This window comes from Octopus bimaculoides, chromosome 4, assembly GCF_046866305.1.
Source record: "Octopus bimaculoides isolate indiv1 chromosome 4, ASM4686630v1, whole genome shotgun sequence".
Classification (NCBI taxonomy): Eukaryota; Metazoa; Mollusca; class Cephalopoda; order Octopoda; family Octopodidae; genus Octopus; species Octopus bimaculoides.
The window spans coordinates 84855314-84881468 of record NC_142931.1 but is presented as its reverse complement, the minus strand read 5'-3'; the positions used below and the strand labels follow the sequence as shown (position 1 = coordinate 84881468).

Below are 26155 nucleotides of genomic sequence, written 5' to 3'. Positions count from 1 at the left end.
TACTTACCAACCACATGGTTCCGGGTTCATTCCCCAAAGCCTTGTGAGTGGATTTGGTAGACAGAAACTGAAAGAAGCCTGTCGTATATATGTGTATATGTTTGTGTGTCTGTGTTTGCCCCCCCCCCCCCCAACATCGCTTGACAACCAATGGTGGTGTGTTTACGTCCCCGTAACTTAGCGGTTCGGCCAAAGAGACCGATAGAATAAGTACTAGGTTTCCAAAGAATAAGTCCTGGGGTCGATTTGCTCGACTAAAGGCGGTGCTCCAGCATGGCCACAGTCAAATGACTGAAACAAGTAAAAGAGTATATATATACACATACATATATATACATATATTAGCTACAGAAGTAACCTTTGTGACAAATATTAATTGGCACATCCAACCTAACCTGGATGTATTGTTTATAATGCCATAGGCTGCAGTGAATGTCCTGGAAAATTCATGTAGATGACAAATGCTAAAAAGCATCAAAATTCTATACTGTTTGACTAAAATTTGTCAACACTGGCAGATGGCACTACTGTGCCTCAGGATGCAGTATAGACAACTTATCCAGGTTAGGTTGGTTGTTGTAATTGATATTCAATGCAAAAGCTGCTTTTTTTCACTAATAGCAAATTTACGCTCAGCCCACCAGCTTTACTCAGCTTTACTGGCTGTTTCACCAGTATTCTAAATATAGGTTTGATTGATTTTCAACCTGGCATTCAGAGCTTGGCTTCCTACAACTGATGATCCACAATACAGTGAAATCACATGATACAAGAAGGCCATCCGCCAGTGCTGACTAAAATGGACTAACCGATGTAGAATTTCGATGGTATTTAGCATTTGTTATCTACATGAAATGATTTTTTTTGGATGTTCATCTCAGCCTTCAGCATTATGAAAAAACATATCCAGGTTAGTTTCATCATCGTCATCATCATCGTTTAACATCCACTTTCCGTGCTAGCATGGGTTGGACGATTTGACTGAGGACTGGTGAACCAGATGGCTACACCAGGCTCCAATCTGATCTGGCAAAGTTTCTACAGCTGGATGCCCTTCCTAACGCCAACCACTCCGAGAGTGGAGTGGGTGCTTTTACGTGCCACCGGCACGAAGGCCAGTCAGGCGGTACTAGCAACAGCCACGCTCCAAATGTTGTATTTTACGTGCCACCTGCACAGGAGCCAGTCCAGCGGCACTGGCAACGATCTCGCTCGAATGTCTTTGCACATGTCACCGGCACAAGTGCCAGGAAGGCGACGCTGGGCACAGGTGCCATCATGATTTTGCTTTCGCCAACAGGTCTTCGCAAGCCGAGTTTCGTGTCCAATGAAGGAGACGACGTTGGCATGGGTGCCAGTCGGCTGTGATAATTAATATTCAGTACAAAGGCTGCTTATGATGCTAATAGCTAATTTATACACACTTCATGGGCTTTGCACAACATCACTGGCTGTTTGGCCAGTATTATTCTATGCAGGTTTGACTGATTTTTCTGTCTGGTCTTCAATGCTTGACTTCCTGCTTCTGATGATCCACAATACAGTGAAATCATGTGATACAGTAGTGCCATCCACCTATGCTAATGAAATTTTGTCAACTGGTATAGAATAATGTTTCTATTTCAAGTTATAGTAAAAGCAATTTAACTTTAAACTGAAGAATTACTTAATATTTTTTGTAGAGTACTACTAGTGGGCTGAAACTTGAAAATGACTCTTACCTATCTTCTTGTAAAAGCATATATATATATATATATATATATATATATATATATATATATATATATATATATATATATATATATATGATATAATTTATATAAGGGCATTATTATAAGCGTGAGGCATTATTTTATAATAATGCCCTTATATAAATTATATTATATATATTTATGGAAAAAAATGATGGGTTTTTTTTTTTTTTTCCTTATGAGGTTTTTTCACGCTGACTACTTGATAAATTCTTATAAAGATTTTATCCTTATATTATATTATATATATATGTATGTATATAATTCCCCAGAAATTCAATTTCACAATGCAAGTTACTATTCACTAATAGCTAAACTAAGGCCTGTCTTCTATTTTACATTTTTCTTGACCAGTAGCTCTGTTTTCTTTTAATGGTTACATTGATTAAAGGCCAGACAGTTACATTATCGACATCATCATCATTTAACGTCTGTTGTCCATGCTGGTATGGGTTGGAAAGTTTGACTGGACTAGGATGCTGGTATGTTGCACCAGACTCCAGTCTGATTTGGCATTTTTTACTATGGCTGGATGCCCTTCCTAACACCAACCACTCTGAGAGTGTAATGGGTGCTTTTATGTGCCACCAGCACAGGTGCCATTGTGATGCATTATGTGCCAATTTCCTGACACTGATATCTGCCACGACTGCGATTTTGCTCAGCTTGATGGGTTTTCTTCTCAAGCACAACATAATGCCAAAGGTCTAGCTTATTGTCTCTGTGAGACTCAACACTCGAACAGAACTCAGCCACTTTGCCTCCATCTGGCCCAATGCTCGAGAGGGACTCAGCCATTTTGTTTCCATCAGGCCCAGCACTCAAGAGATGTTCTTTACATGCCACCAACACAGGTACACTTGATTTGACAAGTAATAAGCACAGCACATCGCCAAAGGTCTCAGTCACTAGTCATTGCCTCTGTGTGGCTCAAAGTTCAAAGATAATGCTTCACCATCTCGTCTTATGTCTTCCTTAGTCTACCTCTACCACAGATTCCCTCCACAGTTAGAGATTGGCACTTCTTTACGCACCATGTACTTCTTAAATGATTGCTATGTACCTAAAGTGGATCTTTCTTATCTAGGTTATGGAAATTTTACCATTCTTCCTCCTTTGGAAAATAACATTATGGTAAAGAATAAGCCATTGTCCACTGAAATCCTTCAACTATTTTCAAATCTAAGTTGTACCTACCTTACTTCTTAAAAGATATGAACATTCAAGAGGGTTAAGGAAAAATTCCTGAATTGAATTAATCTATTATTGTAACTAAATCTGAAATATTTCCAACTAAACTGTCTTTTTATTTTTTACTTATCTTTATTAGGACATCTTCCTCGAGACTTAACTGCTCATCTCTGTCGACTCTCAATCTGGTAATATAATCATCTTCAATTTTTTTATAATTTTCGAAAGAAACCTATTTCATATCTGTAATGATCTACTTTTATTTAAGATCTTCATCCTTAAGACAACCACAATTGGTCTAATCCTATGAGATTTAAGGATACTGGTCTGAGTATTTAACTGATGAGCCTTTGGTTAGCTTAGGCTTCCTTAACCTGTATTTTTATCATGTTCTAGCATCACCACCTCAACTTTTTTTTCTCATTGAATGAAGTTACTCTTGTCAGTGAGATTAATTAGTTGATAATTAGATAGATATCATCTCTACCACAGCACTGCAGCATCAACCTGACATCTTATTTCTTTATTGCCCACATGGGGCTAAACATAGAGGGGACAAACAAGGACAGACAAAGGGATTAAGTCGATTACATCGACCCCAGTGCGTAACTGGTACTTAATTTATCGACCCCGAAAGGATGAAAGGCAAAATTGACCTCAGCGGAATTTGAACTCAGAACGTAACGGCAGACGAAATACCGCTAAGCATTTCGCCTGGCTTGCTAACGTTTCTGCCAGCTCACCGCCTTCAACCTGACATCTACTATGTTAATACATTTGGTAGTAATTCTTATTGTACTAACAAAAAATACACATTGGCATTAAAAATGGTAAAATCTCTTGAAAACTCATATTGACAAAATATAAAACTGTAAATAATGTGAGGAAAACTCTTCTTGCTGTTTTCCACATGCTTAAAAATCAGGCATAGTGAATCTCAGACCACATTATTCAGTGTGGCCTTTTTTTAAATCCTAAGATGTGGTTTGAGAAATATTTGGCCTTTACTTCTAACAAGTTGAGCAACTGTGCAGAAGCTTTCTTGTTGGTTCATCAGTAACAAGCTCTTTCCCATTGGCTAACCTTGCAAACTTTCACATCTTACCTTCACATTTAGGTATTGTAACAAAAATTGCCCCCGCCAAGATTGGAGTCACGGGTCATGGAAGTACGTAGAACAATTATTTAATGTGTTCCAGCTAGAATCACTCCTTACTGAAACAACCTCCTTCATTATATCATTATTTTAATATTTTCCCATTTCTAAGGTGGCAAGCTGACAGAATGGTTATCATGCCTGTAAAAATGCTTAGTGGCATTTCTTCCGACTTTATGTTCTGAGTTAGTTTAAATACCCCTGAGGTCAACTTTGCCTTTCATCCTTCCTGGGTCGATAAAATAAGCAACCAGTTGGACACTAGAGTTGATATTATTAATGTATCCCCACCCCAATTGCTGGTCTTGTGACAAAATTTGAAACCAATATTTTTCTATTTCTATGTTATATGTATTCATCCTTAAGCAGTGGATCACAGAATCAGTGAAGACAGGGAGTAAATACCTTGTTGTGCATTTAGTAAAGACATGTTTTAAGTTCAAATTAAGCTGGAGGTAACTTTGATAAGGGTAGATAAAGTTAGTACTTGTCAAGTATAGGACTGACAATATCAACAACACTCTCCACCAACACTTTCAGCCATCAGCCTGTGTAAGATTTTATGCCATGTCACATTCAGTCATGACAGTTGAGCTCAAATCTTAAAGTCAACTTTGCTTTTCATCTTTCTGAGGTTGATATTGTACCAATCAAATACTGAGGTCAATTTAATTAACTGCTCCATCCTTCCTTATCAAATTAGTATTGTCTGATGTGTTAGAAACTATTTTATTTGTTTATCCTCATGTGAGTGTAATCTTTATCACAATATATTTTACTGTAAATGTTATTACATAAAAATAAATTTTATCTTGCTGGATGCAGGAATGGCTGTGTGATAAAACATGGTTCAGTAACACATAGCTTTCTTTAATCCCACTATGTGGTGCCATTAGCAAGTATCTTCTACTATAGCCCCACATTGATCAGTGTCAGATTATACAGAAAGCTATTGCATGTGTATATCTTTGAGTGACATGTACTTGAGAAAATTGATAAACCAGAGCTTTTTAACAAAAATACCCTCTGGTATTTTTCAACCTGAGATACACTGGTGTTCCCTTGTCACTCGTACACTTGTATATGTTAGGATTAATCATTGAGAATCCTTTACTCAACAATGGTATTGTTCACAGTTTTATGATAAATTAAAAAAGAGTAAGTAATTACCTTAAAGTTAAGACTTGTCTTTTCTTAAATAACCTTCTTACAAATTTCTCTGCAGCCCAGAAACAAATTTGTCCAGTGTTCAGAGTCTTCTTCAACCAGAATTGTTTTTGCAGTCATTTTTCCTTGGAACCTACATGTATTTCATCTGGCATTTAGCTGCCGTTTTACTAAGGACATATTTAACTGAGGTATGTGAAAAAGAAAAAGTTTTATTTTCATTTCATTATTACTAACTTGTGAAATATATATTTTAGCCATTTTATTAATTCGTCTATAGGATTCTCAATGATTAATCATAACATATACAAGTGTACGAGTGACAAGGGAACACCAGTGTATCTCAGGTTGAAAAATACCAGAGGGTATTTTTGTTAAAAAGCTCTGGTTTATCAATTTTCTCAAGTACATGTCACTCAAAGATATACACATGCAATAGCTTTCTGTATAATCTGACACTGATCAATGTGGGGCTATAGTAGAAGATACTTGCTAATAGCACTGTCTCTGTTGATTTGACTAGTTTAAATAAATGGATGTCATATCCAGGGAGAGATTTGGATAGATACTGATCCTTATGAGCCATTAAATTGCAGATGTTTGTGGTGAGTATCAACTACATCAACCTTACTCATCTGGAAGGGTCTACAAAGACCGTGTCAACTGCTCCTTCCCTTCTCTTTAACCTATTAAGAAAATCAAAGCTATAGAGATATTTAGTCCCATAAGGAGATTGGTAGCTAGAAGGACTGTGTCTCCCTAAAAACTACACCATAGGATCTATGGATGTGAATGGTATACCACCTTTTCCTGACAATTGATAAGTGTACAGTCTACATACACAACAAAATATCTGAAGTTGATATATAAACTAAGTTAATTTGTGTGAAAATTTGTTAAATGGGAAATGTCCGATAACTTAGAAAAGGCAATGAAAGAAAGATAAGATTTTATAATAATACTTCGGTCTATTTGACAGTATTTGTAAGTTTTGTTCTAACTTTTTCTTTTTCTGCTTAGAGTTATGAATTTCGTATAGAGCCTGGTTTAGATCATCTATCAGATAAATGTTTGCACAATGCTCTTAGCTGCAAGAGCAACCCTTGGATTCAGGTAAACTCTTTTTTTTTTTTTTTTTTTTTTTTTTTTTCCTGGCTTATTATAACATGTATTTTTCCCTTTTGTCTTAAAATATTTGTTTCAAACTTGTGTTACTGTAGGGATTTTGTGTTTTCGGATGGATGGGTGAGTATAATTCTACTTGTAGAAATTATTTTGGTCAAATCCTCATAATATTGAGTTGTTTACATACAAATGATAATTCCTTTCCTTTCCATAGATATAATGTTCTTCCTTTGGCTTATTGCAATTATTTAGGTGTCACAATGTCTGTGAAGTTAAGGTGCTGCACTGCAGACCATTTGATCAGGTGTTCAAATTGTCATCCATTGTAGTGGTGTCTTGAGGCAGATGCACAACATTGCTTTCTTCAGTTTGCTTGACTGACAAAAAGTGGAAGTTTCATTCTTACGACAAAGTTGAGTGGTGAGTAGTTGCTAGGGAGCAAAGTAACAGCTGTTTTGAGCAAGCTTAAGTAAAGGTATTAAATATCTTGAGTGCTCCAAGCATAAAGCTACTCCCTCATTCAGCCAAGGGGAATCTTAGTCTTGCAAGTTACATGGTGACCCCTGTAATGCCACAAAATGTAGCCAGTACATGCTGTAAAGTGATTAGTGTTGGGAAGCGCATCCAACTGTAGGAACTATGCCAATGCTGACTTATGAGCATGATGCAGTCCTCTGACACATCATATCCTGTCAAACTTTCCAACCTATGCCAGCACAGAAGACAGACGTTAAAAGGTTGTGTTGGTGGTGGCGGCAGCAGCAGCTTAAGTCTTGTTCACCATGTAAATGTTACCTCAAAGTTATTAATTCCTAGAATATTTCATTTTTCCTACAACAATAAATATACAATCTTGTATTTTCTCTTTGCAATTAATTCATCACAACTCAGACAGCAGCTGAAGTTAGAATAGACATAATCATGTTCGGAGTTGTCTCCCATGTTTGCTCAGAGTCGAAAATATTTTATTGATTACTGTAGGTTTTTTTACTCACTACATATGTATTTCTAGTTAACTTTTTAATAGTACTTGCATTAATCTTTTAGTGTTCAGATTAATTTGTCAAATGTAATGCTTATCTGTTCACATTAATTTTGATTTATTCAGGTTCAAGTAGGGTGTCCACAATGTTTGCTTGTAACTTTGTTAATCTTCTACATGCGGATTTGAAATTTTGTAAATGGGTGCTTATATGCCAATGGTTTATGGTTATGTAATTTTAGTTGATCTTTCTGATTAAATTTGACTTTTATAGGCAAGTAAATTTAATTGACAGGTGTAAAATCAATAGCATTATGAATAAACACTAAAATTCATATTCTTAATACATCTTATCTGTTTGATTTTTTACTAAAATTATCCCAGATGTCAACTGCCAACAATTTTACATTTTTCAAGATAAGGTACATTACTTTGAATTAATTAAGATACAGGTGTAATCGGTACAAGATATTATTCTTTCTCTATATTTCATTCAAACATTTTCATTGAAAATAAAGTACAAAACTCTTTTACTAGTCAATATACCATTGGCTATGTACTCTTATACAATTTAATGAATTCATTTACATAATAGAATGCATCTAATAAAAAAAGCTCATTAACAGGTAAGACAAAAGTGAATACAGGTGTGTAACATACTGAAAATTAATATGTATTTCTCACTTTTACATATTTATAATAAAATGAAAAAGAATATATGATAAAATAATATAGTTATGACATATTTCTGTCATGAAACTGCCCAAAACATCCTTTACACAAGGGCATTTTGCAAAAGTAACACATATACGAAGTCTCAATCTGATACCCTTTTGCAGTTTTTCTTCTTTGCAGCGAACACAATCTGCAAACTTTTTTCTTCCATTTATCTTTTTGGTTTTCTGAAAGTCAATATTTTCTCTGTTGACATCCACCTCAGTTAATTTTGCTTTTCTCCCAGTTCTGTGCTTTCTGGAAGAAAAGCCCTCACATAACTGAGATGTGATGTCAACCTGAAATTTCAAATGGTTGTAGTCCTTTGGTGGTGGAGGTACCTTGTGGCTTTTTACATAGACAATATATAGATTAACTATAGTTAAATTAACTAAAGACCACAAAATGTACCTCCACCATTTCTTCCCAGGTCAACCAACTGGGTAATATTCCCGATATTGGTCAGATTTATCAACCCCACCATATATTTGTTATAACAAATATTCACTAGGGGTTTCCCCTCAGCACCAACACCAATAAAATCTGTCTTTTGTCTTTGAAAGCAGTAGCTAATAAATTTTCCTTTTGCATTTGTAAAATGTCCCCTCTTTTTTTAAATTTTGTTTTCATTTGCGGGGTAAACCTTTACAATTGCCCTAGCTCTAATGGCCCTGTCTACTGCATCGTTCCACCACCATGTTACCCTAGGTCTGGATGGGACTTTGTACTAGCCACAGATTGGTTTGTGTCACTCACCAAGCTGTCCCTCAGGAATTCCCAGTTATCTTCTATGTCACAAGTCTGTAGCTCCTCCTCCCTTTCATCAAATTTCTCAATTAGGATGTCCCTAAATTTCTGACCATATGAAGGGTCCTTAAGCTTCCAAATCCTTCTTTTCCAGATTGGTATTACTTCTTGGCATCCTTCTGGCCTGGTGTCTAAAGTCACTAATGAATAATCTATGCTGGAAAGTACATTCTTCACCCACTTCTCTGCAAGAAGTATGCCCATGCCGCCTACCCTGTCACTGTTACCTTCCCAGAAGATTTTATTCCTATGTGCCTTGCCTATAAGGAACCTGACTGAAGCTCCTCTCCACCTTACCTCTTGGATGCAACATACATCAAAATGCCTCCATTCAAGCATCTCAACAATCTCGCCAGGCCTATCTTTCAATGTGCCTACATTGATGGTGCCAACTCTGAAAACTGGGAAAGGAACATGAGAGGGAACATGGGGAGGAGTGATGTTATTCAGCACCTGAAAAAGACAAGTTTCCGTGATCATTTGATCAGTTGTTCTCTCGCTTTAACCTAAAATAATTTTTCAAACTGATAATCTCATCTTTAGAGATTAAAAACTTGCAACATTTTGGTTACCAAACGTCATCAGTTGTCTTTTCTTGAATGTGTACGTAATCTCAAAATGGATTTAAATTAGGAACTTCTATTTTTCATGTAAGCTTAATATCCACTTAATGGTCCGTATACATCCAGGAATGAGATATCTAGTGATGATCACATCTCAGACTGATCAGGCAGTAATTTAGCTGTGAATATCATAAAAAAATTTTCTCATCTCTAATGTGAGGTTAATAATAAAGTTGAGTTTTAAAAAGAAGTCTCCTGACATTTCACTGTTGGCTCTTTGATGTGTACTTAATGAGCAAGATAATCAACTTTGCATACCTGTAATAGACATAACATACATTTATGTAGTTAATTCTATCAGATATTGTTGGACATTTATAACTAATCGTGCTCATTGACTTTATGATAACTATCATTTCTGTTATATCTGCAGTACCTCGGCTTTCTGGATCTCTTCCAACTGTCCAGATTCTCCTTCAATAGACGTCAAGTTCTTTTCAGTGCGACTTTTCCAGGTATGAGCTTTAAACTTTTAATTTTTAACTAAATTCAAATTTATATATATGTATATTGGAAGTAGGTTGGGGTTGGTAACAGGAAGGGCATCCAACCATAGAAAATTTACTTTAATAAACGCCATCTGACCCTTCTAAGTTTGGAAAAGTAGGCATTAAGATGATTATTTTGATACACACAAACACACACACACACGGTGCGATGGGTAAATCGTCTCCATTTTATATTTTTAATTTCGCATATGAGCATTGTTTGTTTTTGATTTTGTCAACTACACAATATAGTAGGGTCAGTTGGGCACCATCTGTGACAAAAACAGCACCATGACGCAATTCACTCTGCCAGAAATCTGGAAATGACTTGCTGTACTGCTTGGCATTTGCACTGAAAGCTCCAATACGAACAGATGATGAACACACAGAACAACCATTGGCTTGCTGTGTCTCCAAAACATGTATATCCAGTCAACATCATGGTGTTTGGAGTGATCACTAGTGATGGCAACGTTATACCTACATTCATCTTCCCAATCGACCTCAGACTCAATACAGAGGTATATATCAAGTGCCTGGAGGAGGTAGTAGTGCTGCCCTGGGTCAAGAGGGTGGCTGCTAGAAGACCCTATATCTGGTAACAGGACTCTGCACCATGCCACATAAACAAGTGAATCTAGTTATGGCTGTCAGACAATTTCTGTGACCACACCACCCCTAACATCTGGCGACCTAACTCCCCAGGCTGCTACCCGCTTGATAATTATGTGTGGGATGCAGTTGAGCAAGATACCAGCAAAACTCCTTGTAGGCAAGGATTATGGCAGCATTCACCAACTTAAACAAGGAGACCATCCACAAGAGTTGCAGGAGATTCTGAAGTTGTCTAGAGTCCATGGTTGAAGCCAATAGTGATTTTATTGAATAAATTTACTCTTTAGTATTCCAAGATATTTTTATGTAATTTTGGTAAATATATCTGATAAAGTGAGATGTCAGTGTTGTTTTAATTTTTGCCTAACTTAGACAATGATATATTCACTGCACCCCACCCCCCTCCTCTCTCTCTTTTTATATATATACTAGCAGAGGCACCCGGCGTTGCTCAGGAATGAAATTGTTGCCTTTTGGTACTTGGAAACTTTTACGAAAATTAAAATGGGGATTAAATGAAACAAATGATTTACGTGAATATCCTCACAAGAGTAATTGAAATAAATGGCGATTGTTGGACCCCCCACGCACACACACACACACACACACAGTATTACACATCAGATGAAATGGATGTGTGTGTGTGTGACAGAGAGAGAGGTTTGTTGTCATGTATACGTACATGCATAAATATGCATACATCTTTGTGTGTGTGCGTGTGTATGAGAGAGAGAGAGTAAATACTACATACACAACACTTTCTCACTCTGTCTCTCACACACACACGCACACATACATCCAAAAATGATGGATGCATATGACAACACACCCCTTGACTCATTCACACTCTGTTTCTTACAAACACACACATACATAAATGTATACAAACATATTTACAAAGACACACGTGTGTGTTGTGAGAGTGAGAGAGAATATTGCGAAGCTAGAGAGAGAAGCTTTTTGCCGTTGTTACGTCAATACCGGAAGTTGACATTGGGGAACCTTTTTAAAGAAGTGAATCTTAAATATAAAGCAATATTATTTATTTAAAAAAAAAAAAAATCAAATGAAGAGCCTAACATTTATCCGAGGTCAAATTATTCATGCATCACAAGTATGGAAGCATTTCACGTGAAAAGCGAATACACAGACATCTCTGTTTTATATATTAGATATATAATGTACACACACACACACACACACATCATCATCATCATTGTCGTTTAACGTCCGCTTTCCACGCTGGCATGGTTTGGACGGTTTGACTGAGGGCTGGCAAGCCAGGAGGCTGCACCAGGCTTCAATCTGATCTGGCAAAGTTTCTACAGCTGGATACCCTCCCTAACGCCACTTCTGTCTCCACACTTTTTTTTATTCAAATCTTTAAGCATGTTTCCTTGTGTGTGTGACTAGTCTGGTCACACTCATCCACTGGAGTAAAATATGAGGCAGCCAGGAATCTCCACAGCAATAAACCTGATCCTGCTCCTCCAATCATACTTTAACCTCTCAACACCTTGCATAAAGCATTCACCCTTTCTACTATTCTCCCTCTTAGCCAGGAGAACACTTTAATTTTATACTTTACAAGATGACCTCACTACTGTTGGTGCCACAAAAAAAACACACCTTGTACTCTCTGTGAATAGGTCGGCAGTAGGAAAGGCATCCAGTTTTAGTAGGCATGCTGAAACTGAGACTTTGGAACAAGACATTGTTCTCCAGCCCATTAAATTCTATCAAAATATCTAACCCATGTCCTGTTGTTTTATAGTGTGTAGCTGTTTAATACTCTTCTCTATCGAAAATTATCTTTCCACCTAGCTGAAAGTAATATTCCTATTACATACTCTCAAGTTCATATTTCTAGGGTGCCACCCCAAAAACTGGAGCCAAATCTATCATATATGTTTAGAGAACCTACGTCAACTAAAGGATGCTACCCAAGAATTTAACCACAATGCATTTGTGCAAGCAGCCATTCCACAGCAAAACACACCTAATTGGTTGCACAACTCAAGCCTGTCTGCAAGTCGTGAGTATAACTTACTTTATATTCTATATTTTAGCCACCTCTTTCTTTTCAGTTATCTCTCCTGAATACACTGGCTGATGATGTTGATATCAAGAACCAAGAAAAATTTTCTAACTTTTTAATACTTTAACCCTCCTTCAAATGCAAGTTCAAGAGATTGTGCTTAACTTGCTAGTCTTGAATTTTTAACTCACAGATTCTCCTCACCTTTACTACCACACAGAATTGCATTTCTTGCACATTTACACAAATAGCATATGTCACCTAGGTAACACCAACTTAATCTAAGACCTTCAGCATAGTATCTCCGGCATCTATGATCTTCAGCTATACTTATCTAGTTCAGATTGTTAGTTACACAATTACATGTGGTTCTATTTTCAACTAGGTTAAGTGAAGCAACTTCTGGGAATTATTTTTCTCGCTCTTTTTTAAGAAGTACTGTTACAAATAGATTCAACTCTTGTATTTATTCTACTGATCTTATTTCTGATTAACAACTATACTTATTGTTATTACAACTCTTTATTAATAACTCGATTTTCTGTTTTTCCAGGCTACCTCAAGCCAACATCTTTGGGCCACATGAGTCTTAATGAATCAGGTATTGGAATTAAACATTCTATTTAATTTATTCCTTTTTTCTTCTTTTTCTTTCTTTTACGTTTTATACCCATTGGATTGTGGAGGAGTGCTAACATGGTGGTAGATTTTGCAAATTTGGGCATTTCCAAACAGTTAGATCCACTAATACACATTGTTGAAGGAATAAACTTTAAGATAATGTGTAAGAATGAAAGTATGGTATCATCATCATCATCATCATCATCGTTTAACGTCCGCTTTCCATGCTAGCATGGGTTGGACGATTTGACTGAGGACTGGTGAAACCGGATGGCAACACCAGGCTCCAGTCTGATTTGGCAGAGTTTCTACAGCTGGATGCCCTTCCTAACGCCAACCACTCAGAGAGTGTAGTGGGTGCTTTTACGTGTCACCCGCACGAAAACGGCCACGCTCGAAATGGTGTCTTTTATGTGCCACCCGCACAAGCCAGTCCAGGGGCACTGGCAACGATCTCGCTCGAAAATCCTACAGGAGCCAGTCAGGCGGTACTGGCAACGGCCACGCTCAAAATGGTATAAAGATAAGTAATAATATAATTTGACTACCACCTAACAATCCCTTGCAACAAGCATTTACATACAAAGAAAGCTAAAAAAATGGATAAAGGGTGATTGTTGTTGACTAGTATTTCAGTGTTTTGTTGCCATAAAGTATTACAGAATATATGTATAGATTTTAGCCAACACTGTATGAAATGATGTAAACACCTTGTCTTTATGTACTGCATCTTCATGAACAGAAAAAGAGACATCAGCCAGACTAATTTTCAACCTGCTGTTGAGATTTCATCAACAACCAAGTACCCTCTTTAATTATCCTTAGAGACACTATTTATGTACCTGTTATTACTAAGAGTTCGAGTTCCCAGAGATGTATATAAAGTTCGGTATTTACAGTGTTGACTAAAATCTAAAGATATCCTTTCTTGTACAGTAGAGCATTGAAATATAACATAATTAACATGCCAGTAATTTGATTGAATTAGCTATCAAGAGTGCATTATGCATGCTAATTGATCTGATTTAATTAAGCTCTTAGTATATGTAGATTTTAAAGCAGTGAAAGAGGTTTAGGTGCTAGTAAATAAAGTATCAGTAAAGACTTCTTCATTGGTTTAAAATGAAAGCAATGGAGAGTGAATATATATGCATGTGTATATATATATATATATATATATATATATATATATATATATATATAGAAGAGAGAAATGAAGAAAATTCCAAAACATCCTCAACAATTTATAAGTGGTGCTCAATGAAGACTGAGCGAAAAGATGTAGAATATCATTGACTAGTTGATAGATGTACAATGAAAGACTTTGATATAAAATAATAAAGATGTTTTTATTTTCTGACAAAATAACTATGTGCACATCCATTTTTAATGTGTTCAAGTAGAATTGGATATGAACATGGCTTCCACTGTGGAGTTAATCTTGAATAACTTCTCCCCATTGATGATGTGTATGAACAACCCACTTACTCATTGAAATGACAGTGGACTATCAGACACCAGTGTTTTGGCATGGTTGTTGATTTCCATTGATAGGAACATTTGTTACAACTTTGCTCCAAAGGACTAGGTGTTGTTTGTCACTGAAGAGATGCAACTATACCAAAACACTAGCACCTGAAAAGCCACTGACATCACTTGGTGCAAGTGTGATGTTTATTCACATCATCTATAGGAACAATTCATTCTCAGAGACAAACAAGATCAAGAAACCATGTTTACATTCCAGTCTGCTGGAATGTGTTAAGAATGGACATGCTCATTGTTCTGACTCTTGCTGTTTTGTTATAATCTGACAATAATTATAACTCAAATGTGGGACAACATTTATATTTGTTATTAATAGCTAATGATTCTTCCATGATGCAATTCTTCATATGTATGTCTCATCTATATATATATAATATATTATAATATAATTTAGTGTTAGGAAGGGCATCCAGTTGTAGAAACCAAGCCAAATTGGACTGGAACCTGGTGCAGCTCTCCGGCTTATCAGCTCCAGTCAAACTGTCTAACCCATGCCAGCATGGAGAGTGGACGTTAAATGATGATATTATAATATAATATATCTTTTTTTTTTTTCTATCTTCAGTAACTCTCCGTGAAGAAAGACCTATAAAAGTCAGCTTACAAACTAAGGTATAATATTGTGCAATTAGTATATAAACCCAAAGTTTCTTGCTTATGGAAAAGTGACTATTATTACTGAAACAGATGCTACATTGCAATAAGCTCTTAAAATGCATGAAGGCATGAATGTTATAAAGAATATGATGGGGAAGTTCGTAAGCGTATTGAAGAAAATTATAAATATATATACTGAGGAATTTATTTGAAGGGTTTATTTTTTAAAAAATGGAATTAATTTTGAGAGGTTATTATTCTTGCCTATTAATTAGTAAAAAAAAAAAAAAACTTGTTTTAATACAAGAAATAACTTCATTAATTTATTTCAGGACATGATATGTGAACTAAAGAAAAAATATATATACGATTGCACTGTGTTAGTAATGATAGTCATTTAAAACACAAATATACCATTGTATTCATTTTTGTTTTTTAACCCCAAGTAGGCTATCATTGAGTGCAAAGTTATAATAAAAGGCATTCCAACCATTTCTTATTTTTCTTCTTAGCCACAAGCATGGTTCAATGGTTTAGAAGTTCACTTCTCAACCACATGATTTTAAGTTCGATTCCACTATGTGGGACATTGGGCAAGTGCTTTCTGTTAAAGTGTCAAATTGATCATTGCCTTGTGAGTAAAATTCTCTACACAGAAACTGTGTGAAAGCCCATCGTGTGTGTGTGTGTGTGCTTGCTTACCTGACACCACTTGAGTAGCAGTGATGTTTATGTTTGGCATAAACAAGTAAAGTCTAGCATCAGGCATGGCTTTCGTTTGTAAAATACTGACTCTGAGCCATGCCAGCATGGAAAAAGCAAATAGAAAAAGTCAGTGGCGGTGGATCTCTCATTTCTTTAAGAAAATCATTGGTTCATTCTTTTTATGTATGTGTAGTAGTAGTAGTAAAAGAAAGAAAGAAAGAATGAACAGGCAAACAATTGGTATCAGTTTAAAGCAAAGAATCTATGTAACACAATTACAGAGTTGTTAGACTAGAGTGTATCATAGAAATAAGAGACTTAAGGTGTGCAGATAGTCTCTTACAGCTGTTAACAGAATAGATGCACATAAGTGCATTTCTCAGTAAAGATAGGCTTTCCATATAGTAGCGGGCTATTCCATCTTCAGAGAGAGAAAAACTGAAGTAGATGTTATAGTAGAGTATTTTTATTAATAGTATCTCTTCTTTTACTGGTCTTTTTGGTCATTGGACTGCAATTGTGCTGGACCACTCTGCCATCAGAAGTTTTAGTTAATTAAATCAAATCCAGTATTTATTTCATCAATCACTATTTATCGTATCACTGTTACACTTTGACATAAAGGATTACTCAACACTGGCTACTATAAACCTACACAAACACACGAGGGCATGCTGAAAAGTTCCTGACTTTGGGTTAAAAATATGCAAGATGATCAGTTAATTATGATTTTATGCAACATATTCCCCTTTCAGATTCACACACTTATTGCTGCAAACCTTTCAGTTTTTCTAAGCCCTGTAAAAGAACTCGGAAGGTTGAGCCTCAAACCAGGCCTTTTGCAATACACTGAAAGCCAGGAACTTTTCAGCACCTCCTCATACACACACACACACACATATGCAGCTGAGTCCCACTCGGCTTCTATATACTAAATTCTATGCATATGCATTAGTTAACCCAAGGTTATAGTAGAAAATACCTGCCCAATGTGCCACACAATAGGATCAAACCCCAAACCATGTGTTTGTGAAGCAAATTTCATAACCACATTGTCTATGCTTGTGCCTATTATCATGAAATAGAGCAAAAATAAATAGTATGTGTCTTTTAAATGATACCATTGTTTCAATTTCACCATGCAAACTCAGTTGAAATCACTAACCAAACAAATACAACTCTAAAATTGTATATTATTTTACTGGTATATTAGAATATATTGGATGATTGTTTTAGTGGTCATGCCTTTCAAATATTTATAAAATAAAGGTAAAAGGACCTGTGATATCATGCATATATAAACCATCTTGTTTAGATTTTAGAGGTGTTGAAAAAGAAGCCAGTGTTTGGTTATTTCCTACGAGAACTACCAGATGCTGCACCTCGGAAATTATTCTCCTCAGTTCAAATCCATATCTGGGCAGTAGAAGGTAAGAGCTCTTTTTTGTTCCTCTTGTTTGTATCAATATTTACCTCAACCACTATCACATTTATTAGTATTAATCTTAGCTAAGACCCATGTTGGATTATTGCTTAAGTGCTGCTTACATCTGTGAAACAGTGTTATTGTTGCTGCTACTGTTATACAGATTTCTACACAATCTAAATAAAGCTATTAGACTGATTGTCAACAATTCATTCACTCACCAACAATTGTACAATAACTAACTTGTAAGTTTTCCTCTCTTTGCTTCTAGTGCTAGTATAATGGCCTCTGGTCTTCTGAATTAGCTAGTGGCAAATTCACTTCATGGCCCACTTGACCTAGCAATCATTTTCACTGTGTTACATCTCTCAAGCCTTGCACAGAAATATTTTCTGAATCTTTCTCACTATTCTGGCAGCCCTCTAGAAGGTAACCTATAAAGCTGATTGTTTTACCCTTCCTCCACTAACTTGCAAAAAAACCAATGCTACAGTAGGAATCAATAACAACCATAGGATTTACAGGCATTCTGTATTAAAAAATACAGAATCCTGCACTATGAACTAACTTGGTGGGTTTACATGCTTTCTGTCTACAGCAAGAAATTTTCTCCATGACAAAATACAGTGAATGGCTTTCTTACCATTTCAAATATGCCTCAAGCATATTTGAACTAGTAACAAATTTTAAATTAAAAAAGGTTTCGTTAACCTCTTAATTGGATTTATACACATTAAAGGTTAGCTGTATTAACCTCACTCACCATAAAAATTGGATATATTAACCCCAACCAGTACAGAGTGTAGCTAAATTATATACAACCATTATGAAGTTACTGTATCATTGTCCACTGCTATATAGGTTAATTATACTGACATCTAACATCAGCAGAGTCTCGCTATATCAACCACAGCCACTACATCGTGTAGGCACTAACAATATCCATTATACAGTTTAAACAAATGCCAATTATTACAGCTATAACCACTACACACCCTAGTCACTATAACCACATGCCACAATAGTCTAATCATTACAACCATAACCACTACACAGTAAGATCTTTTTTTACATGTGGCAATGTTAACGTGTATTCTATATCTTGTATTGTCTTATTGTAGCTCTATCCCGATTGGTAGCAGCCTCCTACACTGAAGATGCACTTGGTATTGTACAGCAGAACTTACCAGAGATACTTAATGTTTTGGTATCACTCTTTGAGGTAAATTAAGATCATCATTATTATTGTTTCAATTTCACACACTCTTCCAAGTCAGATGTATATCATTATGATTATCATTATCATAACATCCACTTTTCCATACTTACATGGGTCAAGATTGCATTGAGGCAGATTTTCCTTAATCTTATTTATTTATATATATATATATATATATATATATATATATATATATATATATATATATATATATATATATATATATATATATACACTAGCTGAATTACCCAGTGTTACCCAGGTTACTGCTGTTCTTATTCAGATTAGTAAACAATAAATATGAAGATTTTTTTTTTTTCTTCTCATAATTATTTCAAAATATCTGTATTTTATTTAAAAATATCCAAATTGTAATGATAATAGAATTTTGAACTGATAATCTGTGAATCTTGAAGCACCTCAGGGTAAACAATATTCATTGTGTAATTTTTTTGTTGGTGCCCAAATGAATAAATTGGTGCTGCTTCCAACTCGTGAGCAACCAACATAGAGCTGACTGTGGGAGAAGCATATAATAGAGAGATGAAGTCCAACTACCTTGGGGGATTGACTCTGAGATGTGTTAATTGAAATATCAAAACTTAGTTTGACTGGAAACTGAAACCTCTTAAATTCAAATGGAACATCTGTAGGTATGAGAGGAAATTTTGAATCTAGACATTTTCTTCTTTGTGACTATCTGTTATGATTGTTGCCTCTATACTTCAAATCTTTCCTTAGCATTCTGAAACACATTTTGAAGCATTTCAGAAGTTAGCTCCTGCACTGCTAACTGAATGTTATTATTAGTTCATTAATTACATTTAAAACTAACAAAAACTATGAAAAAGATTCTCCTTTTCAATGTGGATTTGACCCTTCGTGATATACTCAATCTCCTTTTTCTATACAATTTTTTCTATTAGCAGTAATTTTTTTGAACTTTGATGTAGAAATTATCCTATTAATACCAGAATTAACTGTTTCAATGAAATGGAGCAAATTTTTAAAAAACTGACTGAATTTTATGTTTATTACTTAATTATGATACCAAAACAAATAGATTTATAAATCTAACGTCAAACTTTTATTGCAAATTTTCAACCTATTTGCATCCTGGCATACTTCAAATCTCTCCTTAGCGTTCTGAAACACATTTTGAAGCATTTCAGGAGTTAACTCCTGCACTGCTAACTGAATGTGTTCTTTAAGCTCAGCTAAACGATTGCTCCATCTTGGGGATGGAGGTAAAGAAAATGATTGCTGCCAAATTGAAAAAAGAGCTGTTGTGGACAAATAAGAAGGGTCCAACAGGAATGAAAATGAAAAGCAAAATTCAAAATTTATACACTTTTAACACATATTAAACATGATAAACACAAATAACAGTGAGTTTTTTAAAAAATTGCATCCGATTTCATTTAAATCATAATTACTTCTGGGACACCCTGTATTTATTTGTCCAACTAAATGAGGAAGGGAACACGGGGGGAGGGATTAATTGCAGGTGGCAAGCGTAGCTCCCAGAAGTGGTCACTCAGTCAAACTCGGATGGCTGTGAGTCACAACAGTTAGCAGTTTGTTCTTTTTTGTATGAACATTTTGCCTTATATAGTTCAGACATGGATGACACACAAAGCAGACATACTGGGTTGCACGGGACTGGAAATGTGAAATGACAGGGCACTTCTAGAGAATAGATGAATGGGTTTAATGTTCTTTTTATTTCCTCTGCCAAATTGGATAAAAAGGTTTTCATAAAATATTATACGCTACTTATAATGCATAAGTAGTGTCAATATTTTATTGTCAGAAAATGGCCTAAAACAGATAAAAGCCAGGTCAGTATACTCAAAACTAATTAATCTGCATTGGGGGGGGGGGCATAGTGTCAGAAATTTTTTTAGTCAATAGCAATTTGAGGAGCCTGATTAATGTGTGTTGCAAATTTGGAGGAAAGCGACTGGATACTTAAGTTACAGGCCTTAATGCTGCCAAAATGCTTTAAAAATGTGGTTTATCTGCTCCTGAATCCTAATTAGGCAAGAAGTTGAAAATTTTTTGCCCCATGGACCCTAAGTAATGCATGTGTAAAATTTGAATGAAATCAGTTGGGTACTTTTTGAGTTTTAGGAATTCACACACAGACAGGTTCTGGGTTCAGTTCCACTTCATGGTACCTTCAGCAAATATTTTTTTATTATAGCCCCAACTGATCAAAGCCTTGTGAGTTGATTTGGTTGGTGGAAACTTTAAAAAGCCCATCATGTATGTGTTTATATATGTGGCCAAAACTTCGAAGGCACCGTCAATAATATTCTTGTTAAAGAATAATAAATTTGTAGACTACCAAATGTATTGAGTAATCTTTCAATTTAATATAAAACTGTTTTTATCATAAAAACAAACCTGTCACTTTTTTTATTATTATATATACACATACACGCACACTTTTTTTGTGTGTCTGTCTGTCTTTGACATCATGTAATAGTTGTAAATGAGTGTCACTCTCATACAAGCAATGTCATTCATTTCTAATATTTTCTGAGAACATAACTGGCCATGTAGAGATATTACCTTGCTTGGAAAAGGCATCCAACCATAGAAAATCTGCCTCAAATAAACTCTGTCCAACCCATGCAAGCATGGATAAGTGGGCACTAAATGATGATGATGTATATGTAGTGGTAGTTCTTTTCATTTCAGAAATGTACATACTAATTCAGGAGTTCATTGAACTCCTGAACTAGTATGTACGTTGCTGAGCATTCCACAGCTATGTGTAACCTTAAGGTGATTTTCAGATAGAATCAGTTTGGTGAAGTGTATAATGCTGTTTGTTTTCAATTATTGGAACAGTCCACTTGATGGTCTTCCATACAGTTTCCATCTACCCAATTTTACTCACAAGTTATGGGTCAATCCAAGGCTATAGAAAATGACATTTGCTCAAGATATAACATAGAGTGGAATCAGACTTGGGGATTCATGGTTGTGAACTGAAGCCATACTGCACCTACTATGTGTGTGTGTGTGTGTGTGGTAAGATGTTTGCTTCCCAACCACATGGTTCTGGGTTCAGTCCCAATGTATTGCATCTTGGGCAGATGTCTTCTATATCCCTGAACCTTGTAATTGGGTATGGTAAATGGAAACTGAAAGAAGCCTTTTGTGTATATATGTGTGTGTTACTATCTCCTTGCCTTGACATCATGTGATAGTTGTAAATGTAAGGATTAAGTTAGTTTGCCATGAGAAGATGGAGATATTTTGTATTTCAAACTGGTTCCACTATTTTCTTCACTTTATTTTGCTTGGATTTCCAACTTGTAAAGTTTTTTTTTCCCCCGTTTTTTATATCTTAGAACGTGGAAAGACATTTCAAACTGACATCAACTCTTGGACGTCGAAGCCTTACTGGTGTCAACTGTTCCCATGACTTAGCTCTTCGACATGCCTTCCGTTCTGCTTTGAAGTCTGCCATATACCGAATTGTTGACACATTTGGAAAATGTGTCTTGTAAGTAAACATCTAACTTTTTTTAAATCAAAGTATAATCAAAGTACATGAGATCAAGTTAGTAAACTGCTAATCACAAGGTCTTGAGTTCAGATCTTTTATTTAATATAAAACACTTTTCTTTTTTTAAATCTCTGCACAATACAACTACAGTTGCATCAGTCTACCTGATTAGCAATAGGTTTCATTTTTTTCATAGTTCATGGTCAAGCAAGTCATTTTTTTGCCAAATGGTAGTACAAAGAATTAATAGTATGAAAATTGGCTGTAGCAAAATTTCAACTCTCTGTGAATGGAAAAAGAATTTGTCTGGCTTTAAAAGCAATTGCTTCAATAATGTTAATGTAATGAGGTTTCAGTAATCTCAAACAGATAATGAGATTGTAATTCATAGGCATGGCTATGTGGTAAGAAGTTTGCTTCCCTATTACATGGTTCCAGGTTCAGTCCCACTGCCTGGCACCTTGGGTAAGTGCCTTCTAGTATAGCCTTGGGCCAACCAAAGCCTTAGGAGTGGATTTGGGAGACAGAAACTGAAAGTAGCCTATTGTGTGTGTATTTGTTCCCCATCACTACTTAACAACCGGTGTTGGTTTGTTTCCATCCTTGTAACTTAGCAGTTCAGTAAAAGGGACTGATAGAATAAGTACTAGGGGTAATTTATTTGACTAAAGCCTTTTGAGGTGATGCACCAGCATGACCAGTCTAATGACTGGAATAAATAAAATATATTTAATGAGTTTTTAGCTGTAGAACTTTTTTTTCTTTAAGCAAGAGGTTGCTGTGTATATAGAACACTGGAGTAAATGTTCTCTTTTGATACCAATACTTGGGACTACTTCTGGTTATTTGATGCAGCTCTTGTTTTGATGTTTTATTAAAATTATATAATTCTAATGAAAGCATTAGTCGTTTTAGTAAACCTTTCTAAAGTCTTGATGGTTCATTCAAAGGCATCCCAGCCATGACCATCTCATTGTCTTGTATACCCAGGGCTACATAGTATAATGTATCCCTGCTTTCTAAAGATGTTAAAATGGGACTTGAGGGAATATTGCTGCTTTTTCTACCAGATTGAATGACTTTGGTTGGCTGTTATATCTGCTGACTGACTCTTGGAACAACCCTTGTGTTTTGTTAGAAATTATTAATGAAAGTGACAGACTAGCAGAATCAGCAGAGTGTTGGATAAAATCATCATCATCATTTAATGTCCATCTTCCATACTGGCATGGGTTGGGCAGTTTGGCAGGAGCTGACAAGCCAGAGGACTGCACCAAGCTCCACTGTCTGTTTTGTCATGGTTATTTACAGCTGGATGCCCTTACTAATGTCAACCACTTTACAGAGTGGAGTGTGCTGGGTGCTTTTTATGTGGCACCAACACCAGTAAGATCTGTTTTGGCATAGTTCTCAGGGCTGGATGCCCTTCCTCAAACCAACCACTTTACAGAGTGGACTGGGTGTTTTTTTGCACAGCACCAGCAAGGTATGAGCATGCTTATACTTTCTAAGATGAAAGTTTATCCTGATGAAGCCAGCTGTGCCTGTCATAAGTATTAGATCAATTAAATCAACTTTTCTCACTCAGATACCCAACCCCCAAATTTCTGGTTTTAGTTAGAAATTATTATTATTTTCCTCCTTTCTTTACAGAGATTTCCGGCTTAGTCTCGAAACCCAAAGACGCCTCAAGTTATTTCTAGAATACAAAGAATGAAAGACTGAGTAATTCATGCCTTGGAATCAGAATTGAGTTTCATCAACATTCTCAGTGAAACTGCTACCAGGAGATTTTTTAACAGTACCAAGTAACTGCTATCAACTCACTGCTCAATATCCAAACATACAGATAAATATATAACTGGAAAGTTCAAAAAATCAACTTTTCTGTACAGAGAGGAGTCATATGATATCAGTTATATATAATGAGGATGTTGGTTCCAAACATTAACTAAAGCCAGAATGGTTCAGCTTTCATCACAGAATTATTGTCTTTATTAACCAGAATTTTGTTACACCTGAAGAAAACAATATGGCAGTCTTCTACCAGATAATATAACAATGTTGATGCAACTTGTTGAGCTTCCCTCTGTTACTGATATTCAGCTGTTTTTTCTGATAACAGTTTCTGACAAGCTTATTTGATCTCTAATTCTAACAGACATTACTACTTCTTTTGTATATTAATTTCTCTTTTTTTTCTGTCCAAGACCATTTCTTAGCTTTTGAAAAATTGTATCTGGATAACAAAGGTCCACTAATCTTCACATTGTACTATGATGGAGATTACCCCAGTAATTTGGAGTATATCCAAAAACAAGGTTGCCCCAATACACTTAACTGATGTCTTTGCTTTGTTTGGCATGACAGCTCAGTAACACTGGCTATTCCATCTCTGGGTGTGTTTAAATTCATAGAACAAGCCAACCTTGATATAGAATATTAATATTTTTTTTGTTTAATTGTTTTGTTTGTTTCTGTTCTTTTCATTCTTTCCCTATTAACATTCCTCAAATATTGAATATCTATATTTGTTTTATGTCATGAAAATTTAGAAACTTTAAGAGAACGTAAAATATTTTGTTTTTAATGTTTGAACTCAAAGTAGATTAAGTTAAAAATAATGACATGTAAATATTGGGTTTATAGAAGCTTTACAGAGTTCCGTGAACAGCCTTTGACTTTTCTATCCAAAGGGTTTTCTAACTCAATAGTATTTACATGCTATTATTTATATCTCTATCTACTTAGAGCCACCATAAAAAAAATTATCTAAATTTGTATTCTGGTTAGGGTGACCAAGGGAAAATATGCATCCTTCCCTTAATTGTAATTGGAAATTAGTGTCTCAAAATAAAATTCAAATTTTCTTAAATCCTGTGCTCTCTACTTTTTAAAAGCTATTCTTGAAGCTGTACTGTTGCTTGTGCTGCTACTATGACAACCACCACCACCATCAGCCCTACCTGTGTCAAAATTCCTTCATAGGCTTAGAGCTGCAGTGCATACTGTACATTATATGCTTCTGCTATTAGCTAATAAAGGAATTTCTTATAGTTACTTGACCAGCTAGAAATAGTAGGTAAATCTACTTCAAACCACACCTTATTTCACAAAAAAGATACTTTGGATAATGTAGTCCAGGGTATACTATGCCAGAGCGAAAATGTAGGGTGGTCATTCATTCTTCTTTGTTTTGTATTAGGACAATAAAACTCATTGGAGGTGTTGATATGATTTGACCATGTTTATTTACTTAGCATATTTTTATATATAGCAGAGTGATACACGTGCACATTTGCTTTATTCACAGTTCATACTGTCTACTAAATGCGCATAACAAAATAGTGCTAATCATAGATATATATATACACACACATACACACATATATGAACATGTAACATCCCTTCTTCTAAAAAAAAAGATTTTTAGCTGTATTGAATTGGTGGTAAGATATTGGGTCTCCATCTAGTAGACTTTGTTGTGCTCTGTGCTGATGTCTGAGATGTGCAGCTTTGGTGTTGGGCAGATGTGGGCTCTGTTTCATCTCAGCTGCCTATCAAAGTCAGTGTCCTTTATGCATGATCTTGGGGTTTCAGCTCCACTGATGACTTGTACTGGGATTCATGTTTTGGTTAGAGGATCTTGAGTATGCACATGTTGTCGTCCAAGTATCTCGAGTTGTGCATGTTTGTTATAATATTTCTATCTTGCTCTTGAGTGGATGCCAGCTTTACCCTTGTCTCTTCCTGGTCAATAGGAGGTTGGATCTTTGTTAACAGGGTGGTTTTGTATTTCCTGCCATTCAGCATTTCTTCTGGGGACTTCATGTCAGCCCTCAGGGATGTTGCTCATAAG

At 35.6% G+C, this 26155-nt stretch overlaps 1 protein-coding gene across 3 annotated transcripts in view; it reads left to right on the top strand.

Moving 5' to 3' along the window:
• The window catches only part of LOC106870733 (nucleoporin NDC1-like), a 57424-nt gene extending 32253 nt beyond the window's left edge, over window positions 1-25171 (top strand). For all 3 annotated transcript variants that reach the window (XM_014916907.3, XM_014916908.3, XM_052967178.2), the window contains 11 exons: window positions 3082-3130; window positions 5324-5456; window positions 6286-6378; window positions 9890-9971; window positions 12490-12654; window positions 13211-13258; window positions 15392-15438; window positions 17444-17558; window positions 18676-18776; window positions 22139-22293; window positions 23950-25171. In XM_014916907.3, coding sequence (XP_014772393.2) covers window positions 3082-3130; window positions 5324-5456; window positions 6286-6378; window positions 9890-9971; window positions 12490-12654; window positions 13211-13258; window positions 15392-15438; window positions 17444-17558; window positions 18676-18776; window positions 22139-22293; window positions 23950-24013 — 1052 coding nt within the window. In that variant the 3' untranslated portion in view covers window positions 24014-25171. The remainder of the gene's footprint in view (window positions 1-3081; window positions 3131-5323; window positions 5457-6285; window positions 6379-9889; window positions 9972-12489; window positions 12655-13210; window positions 13259-15391; window positions 15439-17443; window positions 17559-18675; window positions 18777-22138; window positions 22294-23949) is intronic.
• The last annotated feature ends 984 nt before the right edge of the window (window positions 25172-26155 follow it).